Source organism: Balaenoptera musculus, chromosome 1, assembly GCF_009873245.2.
Source record: "Balaenoptera musculus isolate JJ_BM4_2016_0621 chromosome 1, mBalMus1.pri.v3, whole genome shotgun sequence".
NCBI classification, from domain to species: Eukaryota; Metazoa; Chordata; class Mammalia; order Artiodactyla; family Balaenopteridae; genus Balaenoptera; species Balaenoptera musculus.
The window spans coordinates 20,283,606-20,299,665 of record NC_045785.1 but is presented as its reverse complement, the minus strand read 5'-3'; the positions used below and the strand labels follow the sequence as shown (position 1 = coordinate 20,299,665).

Below are 16,060 nucleotides of genomic sequence, written 5' to 3'. Positions count from 1 at the left end.
TTTAATAGCCATGTAATATTCCATTGTATGAGTGAGAATGGTATATACATATATATATATATATATAAATATGTAATAATTACTCCTTTGTGAGGACTTCCTATGATAAGAGCTCTTTTCACAAACATATGCATTGTTATCTCTTTACATAGAAAGAAACCAAGGATCTAAGAGGCTATGTATCTGCCCAGGGTTACACAGCTAAGCAAGTGGTAGAGTCAAACTTTAAACTGGGGCTTTTTGCCTATGCGGTGTGCCCCAAAGCCTCTTTAGAAAATATCTTTTAAAGGCTCTGGAAAAGTCTTCCAGGAAGAAACATCAGCCTGAATGGCCAATAGGTAAGGCAGGACCTGAAATCTAGAGAACTTTGCCCGCTATATGGTGTATGTCATCAGTCCCCACTGGATAAGCAGGGCCAGGCACTGCAGTTCAGGCCTGTGGGCCTGTGAGCCTGAGACAGGCAGTGGGGGATGGCAGGCTATGTGTAGTTGGATTAGTTAAGAGGCAGCCTTTTGGAGAAATACAGAATGAAAAAAGCTAAGTGAATTTTCCTCTATCAGATTGAGCAAGATCCAAAAATTGATTTACTCACCCTGTCGGCAAAGCTGTGGGGAAGTAGGCTCTGCTCCATTGCCAGAGTGAGTGCAGATTGCCCCATGCAGGGCAGTTTGGCAATAGCTCTCAACAGCACGAATACACATAGTGTTTGACCCAGCAATTTCCAATTCTGGGAATTTATTTTATACATCCCTGCACACATGTAACATGATGTATGTACAAGGTTATTCATCCCAGTGTTGTTTGTAATAACAAAAGATTGATAGTATCCTAAATGTTCACCCATAAGTGACCACAGCTGGTTTAATAGATTATGGAACAATGGATGTATTATTTTGGATAATACTAATTGCTATAACATGTAAGCCCCAAATCTCAATGGCTTAACAAAGAGAAATTTATTTCTCTCCCACCTGAAGTCCAAAATGGGTGCTTCTATGCAAGGGCTGACTCAGGGATCCAGGCTCCCTTCTTCTAATCGCTCTACCCTCTTCCACCTGTGAAACCCAACTTCACCATGTACGTTAAGCCAGGAATGGGAAAGAGCATGGAGGTTTGTATGGAAGAGTTTTTATAGACCATGCCTGTAAATGGAGATAATCACTTTCATATTCTATCACAAGACCACTATCGCTCACATCAAGTCACAAGGCCACATCTAACTGCTGGGAAATAGAGTCTAGCTGTGTGTCCAGGAAGAAGAACAGTTTTGGTGATCACTAGCTGTCTGTACCATGGTGAAATCAAATGTAGCTGTAAAAAAGAATAAGGAAGCCCTTTATGTACTAATATTATTATGTAAAAAAAGTAAGATACAATATCACTTGTGTAAAAGGGGGGAAAGTATATATTCATGTTTACCTGTGTAGGCATAAGTAAGCTCTGCAAAGACGCAAGCAACTTACCTGTCTGGGTAGGGAGTGGGCAACTGTGTGGAAAGGGAATAGGGTAGGTAGGAGACTTCTCTGTATACTCCTGATTTTAGAGTTATGTAAATATATTAACTTATTAAAAAAGCTGAAGAGGCCTTGACCAATCCAAAGGTACTGAGCAAAGAGGGGAGAATTTAGATACAAAAACTTGGGATAGAAGTTGGGAAGAGCAAAGGAAAGCATGGGTTCAGGGCAGAGGCTGGGCAGCAAATCCTGGAGCGATTTTTTGAGCCCCTTAGCAGGCAGCTGCAGTGGTTTTTTATATAGCCATGTCCTGAAGGCTTCTAGGGACAACCAGAAATAGATGCTTGCAGAGCACGTTAGAGCGAGCAGGCTCACTTTGCTAGATAAAAGTCAGGACAGATGTCGGAGGAGGTAGAACCTGAGTTGGTTTTGGTACAAGCAGTTCTTGCTTCAGAGCAAAGTGGAGGGGCAGTAGGAATGCCCCCATTCTGTCCTTGACTTGGTGCATGTGTCATCCATCCCTCTGGTTGGATTGGTTATAAGGCAAGGATCTAAATGAAGTGAGTTCTTATTCTTTTTTTTTTTTTTGGCCGCGCCATGCGGCTTGCGGGATTTTAGTTTCCTGACCAGGAATCAAACCCGGGCCACCACAGTGAAAGCGCTGAGTCCTGATCACTGAACTGCCAGGGAAGTCCTGAGAGTTCTTATTCTTAACGTGCTCTTGTACTGATAGGTCATATAATTTCTGTTTATTCATTTATTCATAGATATTTGAATATCTACCTCGCCCAGATATTATAGGTGGCAAGATTATTAAAATAAAGACGAAAAATGTGGTTTTCAGAACTCCTGCCTAGAGAAGGCTGTTCAGTCCAGGGATGGCCTGACCCGTTGCTCTCCAGTGGGCAAGAGGCGCTTAATACCGTGGTTTTGGAGGTCTCGCCCACTGTATTGTGTTTCTGCATCATTGTCTCACTGTTTCTTCCTCTTGCCCCTGAAGAGTTCCTAAAAATGCACCCCTGTGTTTCTGACCTGGCTTTTTCAGGGCAGCATTGACATGAGCCGCGTGGCTGTAATGGGACATTCATTTGGAGGGGCCACAGCTATTCTGGCTTTGGCCAAGGAGACCCGATTTCGGTGAGTTTCCCAGTGATGCTGCTGTTAGCTCCACACACCATACATTCATTCAGCATGTATTTTGTGCTAGGTACTGTTTTGGGAGGTGGGGATTCAGTGGTGAAGAAGAAAGCAAGGTCTCTGATTTCATGGAATTATGTTGCTGTGGGAGGAGACTAGTAAACAAGTAATCAAATCCCTGGCACCCAAGTGCACCGAAGAAAGTAAAATAGGCTAATAAGCTGGAGTATGTGGACGCTTCCTGGAGAAAGTGACATAAGATAGACTCAAAGGCAAAGAAGCCATCCACATAAAGGTCTAGGAGAAGCTCATTCTAGGCAGAGGGAACAGCTAAAGGCCCTGAGGTGGAAAGAAGCTTGCTGTTTCAGTGTGGGAGGACCATAGTGAGCGAGGGGGAAGCGATTCAAGGTGTGATCAGGGAGATAAACAGGGGCCCGGTCATGGGGCCTTTTGGCCAGCGTAAGGAAGTTAGATTTTATTCTAAGTATGACAGGAAACCATTGAAAGATTTTAAGTATAGAAAAATCTTATTTACATTTAAAAACCACTTTGTGAAGAGTGGGTTGTAGCAGGATAAGACTGGAAACAAGGAGGCTATTTCAGAGTCAAGGTGAGAAATGAGGGATTTGCTTTAGGATGGAGGTAGTGGGATGGAGAGAAGTGAAGGGAGTCAGGATAGGTTTTAGAATTTTCAGGACTTAGTGATGTTTGAGGTGAAGGAAAGAGAGGAATCAAGGTTTTTCATCTGTGTGTCCATCATTTGAGTGGAAGATGATTGTTCTTTATTGAGATGGAGGAGACTGGAGGAGCATTGGGGGTGGGGGAGAGTAGGATGCTAATCTTAGGGCCTTAGTTTTGCCCTTGGTGACAGAGATTACTGCTGGACAAACTGGCCATGACTTTGAGTTGTGGCACCAAGGAGGCTTTCCCTGACGTTCCTGCCACGTATGCTCTGGGCTTACTTAGCAGCTTGTGCAACCAGGGCACTAAACTGTATTTTGCTACCTTGTGTGTTCTATCTCCACTGCTATTCTGGGAGCTCCAGGAGAGCAACAACTGTGTCATTTATCTCTAGATCCACAGCACAAGGCTAAGCACATAGTAGGTACTTGATGAGGTGAATGAACGAATGAGTAAATGAATGAAGTGCCATTCTGTGTGACTCAAGTCAGCTGCCTGAGAGTAGATCCAAGAGAAGGAGGAAGTCTGATCCTTGTTTTCAGAGAGTTTAAAAATCTAGAAGGATTTTTGGCGACAGGTAAAAGTGATCTCTAACCAAGATCCTAACTGAAGGGTATGGGCCCTGGTTCCCCTTCCTCGCTTTCTGAGCTTTTACCCCGCTGAAGGGAGAACTACCCTAACTGTTCTTGCTTGAGTTTCTACATGGCAGCTCCACATGTCTGGTCCTGTTCCAGGTGTGCTGTGGCTCTGGATGCTTGGATGTTTCCTCTGGAACGTGACTTTTACCCCACGGCCCGAGGCCCTATATTTTTCATCAATGCTGAGAAATTCCAGACAATGGAGAGCGTCAACTTGATGAAGAAGATTTGTGCCCAGCATGACCAATCCAGGATCATAACTGTCCTGTGAGTAAACTCCAAGATCATGATCCCCAGTGTCCTCTCCATTTTCTACTCAGCTGTGGCTCCCGTAATTTCCTCTAAATTATCCAGAAGTTCTACCCATTGATAGAATACATGAATACCTCCTGAATTTCAAAATCTTGATTCCTTTGGAATTTCATATCTGTCCTTCTTCTCCACTTAGCTCCACCTACAGTGATTTCTTCACTAGTTTATATGACTTTATGACAGGGTGTTATGGGATTATGTGTTAGAGAGGAAGAGGTGTGGGTCTGGGTGGACTCCAGGAATCTCTAATCTCATTTGGGAATTTTATTGAATCTTTTGAAGAGTATGGATATAGTAGACCTTTGACACTCACAAGATGGATATTTAGAGACCTTCCTGAATACCTAAATTCAGGTATCTTCCATGAACCATCTATTCTCTGCCTGAGAGAAACCACATTCTCTTCACTTCCGTCATCAACACTGTCAGATGGTTTGATTTTAGGAGACATTTTTCACAGAGAGAAGATTTTGAGTGACTTTAAGAAATGAACTTTAGGGCTCCCCTGGTGGCGCAGTGGTTAAGAATCCGCCTGCCAATGCAGGGGACACAGGTTCAAGCCCTGGTCCAGGAAGATCCCACATGCCGCGGAGTGACTAAACCCGTGCACCGCACCTAGAGCCTGTGGGCCACAACTGCTGAGCCCATGTGCCACAACTACTGAAGCCCACACGCCTAGAGCCCGTGCTCCACAACAAAAGAAGCCACCACAATGAGAAGCCTGCGCACTGCAACAAAGAGTAGCCCCTGCTCGCCACAACCAGAGAAAAGCCCACGTGCAGCAACAAAGACCCAACGCAGCCAAAAATAAATAAAATAAAATAAAATAAGTAAATTTATTAAAAAAAAAAGAAATGAACTTTACATAGGAAGTGGCTTAGAGCTACAGGTGCAGGGCTAAAGTCTCACTGACAAGTCTCTGACTTGGTCCTGCCCTGTACTTGAGCCAAATAGCCCACTTGATTCAAGGATCGCAGGTCCTATTTCAGCAAAATGACAAGTAACTACATGTCATGGACCTATGGACTCATTCAGGTGGTTGAAATGCCAGATCCAAAGCCCGGACTGCTAGGGTCTGCTCAGTAGGCCATGGCTTCTTCCCTTGCCCATCTTGGCCCAGGCTGTTTTCCTTGGGGCCAGCCCCTCTCCTTTCATTTTGATTTCATGGCAGCAGAGGACTGCTTGACAGTTTCCCTAAGCCATTCAGATCCAGGATAACCGTGACCTCTGGAGGGGAGGGAGAGCATTTGGGAAGGGGTACACAAAAACTGCGGATTTAGTTCTTTTTTTTTTTAAAATAAATTTATTTTATTTATTTATTTTTGGCTGCGTTGGGTCTTTGTTGCTGCACGCAGACTTTCTCTAGTTGTGGAGAGTGGGGACTATTCTTCGTTGCAGTGCACGTGCCTCACATTGCAGTGGCTTCTCTTGTTGTGGAGCACAGGCTCTAGGCATGCGGACTTCAGTAGTTGTGGCACGTGAGCTCAGTAGTTATGGCTCACAGGCTCTGGAGCGCAGGGTCAGTAGTTGTGGCTCATGGGCTTAGTTGTTCCGCGGCATGTGGGATCTTCCCAGACCAGGGATCGAACCCATGTCCCCTGCATTGGCAGGCGGATTCTTAACCACTGCACCACCAGGGAAGTCCCTGGATTTAACTCATGACAATATATTATTTCTTAAACTGAGTGCTGGATACTCAAGTATCCATTATATTTTTCTTTATACTTTCATATGTGCCTTAGATAATCCATTTTAAAGTCAGTTTTTCTGCATGATATCAAATAGAGTTTAACATTTAGATCTTCCTTCCCTCATTGAATTGACTAGTAAATTTAGTTATGAGTAATTTAGCTAGAAATGAACCTAGTGAGAATTTCACCTTCAAATTAAGTGCATTTGATGTCAAAGGACTTAAATTCTGATCCAGAAACACTCTTTTACAAGCACTTGCCCTAGCTTTTCTGATTACTTAATGGCAAGTTATTTCTTTTTCCTGTTTACTTTGTGTACAGTTCTGAGCTAAAGATGGAGCTGATAAGTTTTGTGAATGTTCAGAAGTCACTGGGTAAAAACCATGGGGTGATAGTTTATAATAACATGGGAATGGCAAGTCTGTGATAGTTTATAATAACGTGGGAATGGCAGGTGCTGCAGACCTCGCCTCAATGCCCCATCCGCTCTCCAGCTGACTCCACCTTTTCCCTGCATAGTCCGGCCTTATGGTCTAGGAGTTGAAGCAGCTTTGAAGGCAGGTATACCTCCTTTCAAATCCTAGCTCCATCCCTTACTAGCTGTGTGACCTTGGGCAGATCATTTCTCTCCTCTGGTCTGTCAAAGAGGAAAATACTTCCCTTACAAGATAGTTGTGAAAATTAAGTGAGATAATGCATGTAAAGCACCTTGCACATTGTAGGTGCTTAAATATTTATGTGCCCTAGCCTCCAGAGCCCTACCAGATACTTGTTTTTCTTTTCTTTTAGTGGTTCTGTTCATCGGAGTCAAACTGACTTTGCTTTTGTGGCTGGTAACTGGATTGGTAAATTCTTCTCCACTCAAACCCATGGGAGCTTGGACCCCTATAAAGGTCAGGAGACTGTGGTGCGGGCCATGCTGGCCTTCCTGCAGAAGCACCTTGGTAAGGAGAGAACTGGGGCTCGTGGGGCAGCTGGGGGGGGGTCTCTTAGATTTCCCTGCACAGTGATCTATACTGACATGTCTCGGATCAGGGAGATTTATGCCAAAACGTGAGTGAAGGAGAGAGTTACATAGAATTCTAGAAAGAACACTTAGCTGAAAGTTTGGAGATCCTGATTCTGTCTCTTACCACCTGAATGATCTTGGCCTAGTCATTTAACTTTTCTGAGCCTTGGTTTCCTCACTGTAAATGGAACATTCACCTCTCTCTACTCCACTACCTCTGTTTTAACTCATTAGCACTCACCTTATCTGTGTTGTGGAGGAGGTTATGACGATAGGTGGGCTAAATTGTGGAAGTGCTATTTAAAAAAAGAAAAAGCATAGAAGGATGATGATTCATGTCATAAATCACAGACCAGCAAATGGCAAGACCTGTAGAGGTCTTTGGTCCAGCCTCCCACCCAGAGAAGACATCCTCTCATTATCTTCCCTGCTGTGTGGTCACGCAGCATGGAGAGTGCGCTGCTCTGAGGGTTAGCGCTCTCCGTCACTGGAAACTTCAATAGTTTTAAGAATTGATATTCTAGTTAGGCTTTTTTTGGTTACAAGGACTAGAGATCCACTAATTTACCTCGAGAAGAAAGGAGAGTTTGTTTATGAGAGTACACCTGGCCAGGGAGGGAAGGGAAAAGTTACGGGAACCGAGGTAGCTTGTAGGACTGACTTCTCTCTGTCTCTCTCATGGGCTCAGTCTCTCTGTCTCTTCCTCTCATGACATCTCTGTTTCTCTTTGCTCTGGTCTGCATTTTTCCTCTTTCCCGTCTGTGCTTTTACTCTTGCTGAGAGCATCTGCGTATCCACTGTTTCTGCTTCCTCATCACTTCGGTTGGCTTGAACCGCTTGCGGCTTGTTCTGTCTCCCCGTGGCATCCTTTCATCTTCAGCTCCCCCTGCTCAGCGCCATACTTCTGGGATTTCTTAGACCAGATTGCCAAGAGAAACAACTTGGTTGTACCAGCTCATCTTTACCTGCCGAAACACGTTGTAGGCCACCGCCCAACCCGGGCCCGGAGCTCTCTTGATCAGATGTCCCTTTCTGATCCAGTCAGAACGGAGTAGGCTACCATTATCTGTGCAGGGCTGATCCCTCAGCAGGTGCTGGGTGCAAGGCAGCTTCCTTCAGAAGGGAAGTTAGGTTTGACCTAACTCTAACCTAAGACCAAGATCTGATTCTTTGTAACTCCTCCCCACTTGCCCTGGGTATCCCCTCAAGAGCTACCCCGAGAAGCCTCAGACCACTGTACATGGCAGCTCTTTAGATATTTGAAGTCACCTATGGTGTCCTCTCTGAGTTTTCTGTTCATTAAGCTAAATGTGCCTGGTACCTCCACCTGTTCCCTGTGCAGTTTCCCTTGGGGCCATTTATTTCCCCCTTTGGATGTGCTGTTTGTTGGTGTGCCTTTTAACATGTGCTGCCCTGACTTGAACACGACATGCCTGATGGGGTCTGGCCAGTGCCTGGTACAGCAGGACTGTCACCTCTGAGCTCTGGACACTAGACTTCTAGTTGGATGGCCTGAGTGTATTAACCTTTCCACCAAGTGCCAAACAAATCTGATTTGGATTGAGTTTGCTTTTAAAATGTATCTGTCCTATTTTGAATGTATTGACTTTTTGAACCTAAATTTACATTTTAATATGTATGCCTGTTCACTTCATCTTGCTCGTCATGAGCCATTGTGCCAGCATGGGTTTAGAGCCTTTAGGGTTAATAGAGACCTTAGAGCATCATTCTTATCACTTGGTAGGAGAGGAATGGATCCATGTCTCAAGACTTTAATGGGGCCTGATTACACGGTCCTCAGCCCACTTTCCCTGTTTCCTCTTAGGCATCATATCATTAGGGAAGAGCTAAAGATGACAGGGGAGCCCACCATGGCATGATTGCTCTCCCTTGAGTAGCAATGTCCGTTGAGCTAAGATACTCACTATTGGAGACCAGCAGAAGATTAGGAGAGTCTTAGATTGTAGGAAGATTGTTGAGGACGTGCTTTATGCCAGGCCTTCTGCTAAGTACTTTAGTTACATTAGCATGTATAATCCTGCAGATGGCCCTTTCCAATGGGTGCTTTTATTATTAACTCCATTTTACAGACGAGGATACTAAAGCTTAGAAAATTTGAGTAATTCATCCAAGGTTATCTGGTTAGTAAGTGGCAAAACCAGAATGCCCCCTCGGCTGTCTGATTGGAAAGCGCAGGTGCTTCATTGCTGCACTGTTCTGGCAGTGGCTCTGCTGACCCAGGGATGCACTGAGTCTTCGGGAGACACAGAGGACAGGCCCTACCTCTGACGGAACGGAAAGGACAGCTAAGAAAGGAGGCTCCCTAGACAAAATGATGCTTGTCTTTAATGTTAGAGATGAGTAACGCTCACTAGGCAGGGAGGGGCCAAGGGTCTTCTAGACAGAGGCACAAAGACTGGTGTGGGCTTGGTCAGTTTTGAGAAGCTGTGTTTAGTGTATTTGGAGTTCAGGATAGTGAATTGTTGGAAGATAAAGTAGAGAAGTGGGCAGAAACCAGATCTAGAAGCCCATGTATTTGCTGAAATAAGTTTGAATTTTTTTTTAAATTTATTTAATTTATTTTTTATTTATTTTTGGCTGTGTTGGGTCTTCGTTGCTGTGTGCGGGCTTCCTCTAGTTGTGGCGAGGGGGAGCTACTCTTTGTTGCGGTGCATGTGCTTCTCATTACGGTGGCTTTTCTTGTTGTGGAGCACGGGATCTAGGTGCACGGGCTTCAGCAGTTGTGGCTCGTGAGCCCTAGAGTGCAGGCTCAGTAGTTGTGGTGCACAGGCTTAGTTGCTCCGCGGCATGTGGGATCTTCCCGGACCAGGGATCGAATCCATGTCCCCTACATTGGCAGGCGGATTCTTAACCACTGCACCACCAGGGAAGTCCCGTAAGTTTGAATTGGGCTGTGAGTGTCCTTGCTGGGTTCTAAGCAAGGGATTGTCATGATTAGACTTGTGTTTGTAGTCTGGCTGCATCACGGAGGATGGGTGAAATGGGGCAGTTTGAGAGCCTTCCAAGCAAAGAGCCCAGCTAGGAGGCTCTTGCAGTATCCAAGTGATTAAGAGATAAGACAGTGAAAAAAGGCAAAGTCTCTCAGCTTGGGGTAATTAGTTTTGCAAAGAGAAAAGCTTTCTGGTGGCCATTTCCCACAGTACATTGTCACGTGGGAAACTACAATAGGTTGTAGGTGGCTCAGGTGAACTTCTCACCACTCCTAAAAAATACCTGTGATCCTAAAAAATACCTCTGAGAGCACATGTTCCGCTGACACAGGGATTGTGTTACCTTCTGTTAAGAAGATTGGTGTTTCTTTCATATGAACTACATGCAGCTCCTGTCTCCAGCTACTCATCCTCCCTCCCACTCTCCTGGAAGACCATTTCACACCTTCTTCTTTCTCTTCAAAGCTCTAACACCTTCCCCCCCATCCTGTCTCTCAGCTGCTTAACTTTGTCTCCCACTTCACTAAGAAAATGGAAGCAGTCAGTACCTCCTCAAAATCCCAACACTGCATCTACCTACCTTCTTGCACATACTCAGCTTTCCGTCTGGTTCCTAGAGGTTCCTACTCAAGTTGTCTAACTGGGCCAACCCCTCCACCTGCACGGTGGATGTCACCCTCTTTGGTCTGCTCAGGATGATTGCGCCAGCAATTTTCTCCTCTTTACCTTAGATCATCAATTTTTCCCCCTCTGCTGGTTTATTTCATGCTGAAATTTCTCTTGAAAAGAATCTGTCTTGACCCACACTTTGCCTCCCAGTTACCACCCTGTTTCCCTGTTCCTCATGATAGCGAACTCCTCACAAGAATGTCTTCACTTTCTCTGATTCTTCTCTTCCCATTCTGTCTTGAACCTACTCCAGTCAGCCTTTTGCATCCCAGTCCTCCATGAAAACTGCCCTTGTCAAGGTCACCGGTGACCTTCACGGGACTAAATCCAGCGGTCACTTCTCATTCCTCATCTCACTGGGACTCTCAGCAGCTGCTGACAGAGCTGGTGACGCCCTCCTCTGTGAAGCCCTGTCTTTACTTCCAAGACGTCCCCCTGCAGATCTCCTCCCCACTCAGTGTCTGCTCCTCCTCCATCTGCTTTGCTGCTTCCAGGACTCAGTGCTTGGACCGCTTCTCTACCTGTATCCCCTCATGTCTTCTAGTCTCATGGCTTTAAATGCCATGTCTGTGCTTACAACTCTCCAGTTTATGTCTCCAGTTTGATCTCGCCCATGAACATCAGATTTATATAACCCACTACTCAACATCTCTACTTGGACGTCTTAGGGACATCACACACAAGAACGGCTTTCAACTGCAGTCTTTCCCTCATCAGTTAATAGTAACTCCATCCTTCTAGTTACTCAAACCAAAGTCCCCATTCCTTTCTCTTACACCTCCCATCTAATCCCTCAGAGAATCCTATTGGCTCTACCTTCAAAATACAAATGGAAAGTAATCACTTGGGGCTTCCCTGGTGGCGCAGTGGTTAAGAATCCGCCTGCCAATGCAGGGGACATGGGTTTGAGCCCTGGTCTGGGAAGATCCCACATGCCGCAGAGCAACTAAGCCCATGCGCCACAACTACTGAGCCCACGTGCCACAACTACTGAAGCCTGCATGCCTAGAGCCCGTGCTCCACAACAAGAGAAGCCACCACAATGCGAAGCCCGCACACCACAACGAAGAGTAGCCCCCGCTCGCCGCAACTAGAGAAAGCCCACGCACAGCAACAAAGACCCAACGCAGCCAAAAATAAATAAATGAATAAATAAATTTATTAAAAAAAAAGAAAGTAATCACTGGTCACCACCCCCACAACTACCATCCTGTCCAACTCTTCTCTCACTTAAATTACTCTAAGAGTTTCCTAACTGATCTCCCTACCGCCACCCTACACAGTCCTTTCTCAATCAAGCAGCCAGAGTGATCGTTTCAGAAAGGAAGCCAGATCTTGTCACTCCACTGTTCAGGATCCTCCAGTGGCTCCCATTTCTCTGAGAGACAAAGCCAACACCCAGAGTCCCTGCTGCGGCTGCTCCCCGGGCCTACTTCACTGTCGCTGCACAAGCCTCCCCACCCCAGGCACACTCCTGCTTCACACCTTTGCACTGTTGTTCCTGCTGCCTCAAGTGTTCTTCCCGTGTAGTCTCATGGCTCACTCCCACCTCCACATTTTTGCTCAAATCTCACCTTCCTAGTGAGACTCATGTTGACAGCCATCTTTAAAATATTGTACTGGGACTTCCCTGGTGGCGCAGTGGTTAAGAATCCGCCTGCCAATGCAGGGGACACGGGTTCGAGCCCTGGTCCGGGAAGATCCCACATGCCGCGGAGCAACTAAGCCCATGCGCCACAACTACTGAGCCTCTGCTCTAGAGCCTGCGAGCCACAACTACTGAGCCCGCGTGCCGCAACTACTGAAGCCCACACGCCTAGAGCCCATGCTCTGCAACAAGAGAAGCCCACGCACCGCAACGAAGAGTAGTCCCCGCTCGCCGCAACTAGAGGAAGCCCGTGCACAGCAACAAAGACCCAACGCAGCCAAAAATAAATAAATAAATAAACAAATTTATTAAAAAAAACAAAAAACAAACCAAAAAACCATTGTACTGTCCCTTCCTCCTGTCACCCCCATCGCCCGGCCACCAGCACTGCTGCTGTCTGGCTCTCATTTTTGCCACAGCGCAGCTCACCTTTTCATATCCTATGTAGTTTGTTTTGTTTGTTGTTATCTCTGCCTCCTAGATTGTGAGCTCTGGGAGGATGAGGGTTTCTATTTGTCTGTGGCTGTATTTTTGGCATCAAGAACAAACTGTGGCACATAGTGGTGTGCTCAGTAAATTTTGAATTAATGAATATGTCGCTGTTTGTCGAGGACCTGTTCCATGCCAGGTTCTTGGCAGGGCCCTGGGGATCTGAAGATGAAGGAGAGTGGTCACTGCCTTCTGTCCCAGCTTTTTTGTTTGTTTTGAACAAAAACACCATTTGCCTGCTCAGCTGTGTCCTACTCCCTCAGCCTGCGGCCTTGGACCCTTTCTGACTCTTCTCGCCAAGTCATTAGATCCATCTGCCCGTGGTCCCAGGGCCCTCTCTTGAATTGTACCTGGTATTATGCTGCTTCGTGATGTTGCTGTCCTATGCCTTCTGCCCTTCACTGACGTGGCCCTGCTTCCACATTCACTGGTTGGCGTGTGAAGGATCTGTTCTTGCTCAGCAATATCCATGGGCTTGGAAGTGGGCTTTCCACTTTCTCACCCTTTCTGACTGGGGTTTGAATTCTGTCTCTACCACTCACCAGCTGTAATGGCTTTGGACAAATCAGGTAGCTTCACTGAGGCTCAGTTTCTTCAACTGTGAAATAGGGCCAATATGGTACTTAACACAGGGATATTATGAAAATTAAATGAAACAATGCATGTTTAGCAAAGTTCCTGGAATGAGTTATCCTTCAATAAATGCTACCTTCTGTTATTATTATCGTTACTGAGTTGTTATGGGTTAAGCAAGGCATTTATGAAGCACATGTATGAATAGTAGTTATCATTATTTCTTCCACCATCACAATCACCGTAACCAGTCCTTTTAGTATCCCAGGTGCTCCTCTCTCTAGTATGACCCACTAAATCCATGGTAGCTACTCTTTGATGTAACCTTACAACCATTTACCTAACCTGGTTTTTTTCTCATTCAGACCTGAAAGAGGACTATGACCAATGGAACAACCTCACTGAAGGCATTGGACCATCACTAACCCCAGGGGCCCCACACCATCTGTCCAGCCTGTAGGCACAGCGGGTCATTTGTGAAAGGTCACTGAGCTGAGTTCCCATTTGGGGCCTGCCCAGGGACACCCACGTCCTCCTATCAGGAAGTGGTCATCATGACCCTTCTGCACAGACTGAGAGGATGTAATCACACTGCTGATTGGATAACCGGGTACTTGGATCTTGGACTTGTTGATCATAAACTCACGTTGGGACTTGGGTCACTCACTGATTGGCAAACTGACTTTCTGGGGACTGAGCCCTGATGGTGTGGGGAACAAGCAGTGGGATGGGGCGAGGGAGGACCCAAGCCCCAAGCTGAGCACTGTGAACGCTATTAACCCAGCCAGCTGACTCCCTCATCTTGGGCCAGTGTGGCTTCTGCAGTGGGAGAAATGGAGCCAAAGGATGGAGGGAAAATTCCCACTGTCCGGACCTCTAGCCCAACCTGGTGCTATCTCTTCTTCCCCCTCCACCTTCTCCCTCCCCAGGGCTGCTTGGGGAGTTCTAAACACTTTAGGTAGCTTTCTAGGATATGGACCACCATCAGATTTTCTGTTTATTTTCAAGCCTTCTCACTACATGAAACATAGTCCCAGGCATTTAGTCAGGATGAAGTTATACTTGTGAGCCCGTGGGAGGGGCAGAGAGCATTGTCCTGATAGCATAAGGAGAGAGGCTGAGGGACAGCGGGTACCTCAGAAGCTCTGGATGTCTTAGAGTTTTGCTGAAAATGTAGCTTGACAGGAAACAACACAAGTAGGTTGGGGTGGAGAAGGGAGAATAACAGTGTTAAGTAGCCATTTGATCAGGCCCTCACCACAAAAGGGAGGGAGTTTGATCGGTTCGAATTCAGGAAGCCACCCCTAGAGAGAAGTCTTAGGGACACTTTGGTCTTGCCTCTTACCTCAGATATCGTGAGCCTCCAACTTGCTCAGAATCAGGGTGCTGTAGTTGTCTTCTGGCTCTGAGGCCCTAGTCTCAAATTTAAGTCAAGATATAGGTTGAATTTCCATTCTGTTCCATTTATAATATGAATGATATTAATACTCATGTTTGCCTAATGATATGTTTGCCTAGAATATTTTCTGTATTTAAACTGCATTACAGCAAGATGGGGAGCCATCTGGAAGTAACTTTTCCTTCTGTCTTTCTTTGATTGCTTACCACTTGTACCCATGTGGAAAAAAACTTTAAAAGGAAAGGAAGTCTTCCTAGTGATCTAGTTCAAAGCTGTCTGGGAACGTCAACCTGAAACACCCCTCTCCACTACTCTAGACCTCTCACCTCGGTCCAAGTAGGGGACCCCAGAGGAAGCAAGAGCAAGAGGGAAATGCGTCTCTACGCAACAGGGCCAAGGTCAGTGTCACCAAAGCAAGCTGGGACTGTCTCCCATCTCTCAACATCTATTCTTTCTCAGAGGTGAAACACCAGATCCATTGAGGCTGTGGACCTTCCTGGGGAGGATCTGTGGATTCCAGTGAGACATAGCATAAGGAGAATATCGTTAAAGCCCTGGCTCTCGAGTTCTATAGCGTGGTTTTGAGTCCAGGCACCACCACTGCTAGCTGGGTAAATTTGAGCAAATTATGTTCTCTTTTTAGTCTCAGTTCTTGCATTTCTAAAATGAGGATATGCATTATGAATAGTTAGGAGGATTAAGTGAAAAGATGTATAACCCATGGATTATTTAAAAGTATGTTTCCTACTTTCCAAACATGTGAGATTTTTCTAGTTACCCTATGGCTGTTGTTTTCTAGCTTAATTGCTTTTGGTCAGAGAAAATGACCCATGTGGTTTTCATTCTGAGACTTGCTTGTTGCCTCAGTGTGAGGTCAATTTTGTAAATGTTCCATGTATACTTAATAAGACTGTACATTCTGAAGTTGTTGGCTCGCTGTTTTTACTCAAGCACACATTATGGATTTCCTTCTATGAGAGCACATACAGATATATTGTAGGGCCTTTTAACCCCTAGACAGGGACCAGAGCCCCTCAGCACTCACAGAACCAGTAGAAGCCATCCCTTGTGCCTGGGGCTGGTTCTGCAGATGCTGAGAAGTCAGTTCTGACAGCATTAGAGCGTGAGACCCAACTTCTGCCTTAGACCCGTAAATAATGCAGGTATAGTTTGTAAAGACCTGGACCTTTCCTAGAGAAAGAAGTTGTTCGGAAACTGGATCCATCTCCTCTATTCAGTTCATGTTCTGGTAATGACTCATTTATCTGATGTCATTGGAGTAGGTGAATTTTCCTCACTGAAAATTATCCTTTAAGTCACACAATATTATATTGACTATAATATTGAAGGGTAATTTACCAAAAAGATAATGCACACACTTCTTAATGTGATCTGACCTCATTTAACTT

General features: G+C 45.6%; 1 protein-coding gene across 1 annotated transcript in view; it reads left to right on the top strand.

Annotated features, from left to right (window-relative positions):
* The window catches only part of PAFAH2 (platelet activating factor acetylhydrolase 2), a 29,269-nt gene extending 14,518 nt beyond the window's left edge, over nt 1-14,751 (top strand). Inside the window, exons 8-11 of the mRNA XM_036834307.1 lie at nt 2,500-2,591; nt 4,007-4,177; nt 6,703-6,857; nt 13,618-14,751. Coding sequence (XP_036690202.1) covers nt 2,500-2,591; nt 4,007-4,177; nt 6,703-6,857; nt 13,618-13,712 — 513 coding nt within the window. The 3' untranslated portion in view covers nt 13,713-14,751. The remainder of the gene's footprint in view (nt 1-2,499; nt 2,592-4,006; nt 4,178-6,702; nt 6,858-13,617) is intronic.
* The last annotated feature ends 1,309 nt before the right edge of the window (nt 14,752-16,060 follow it).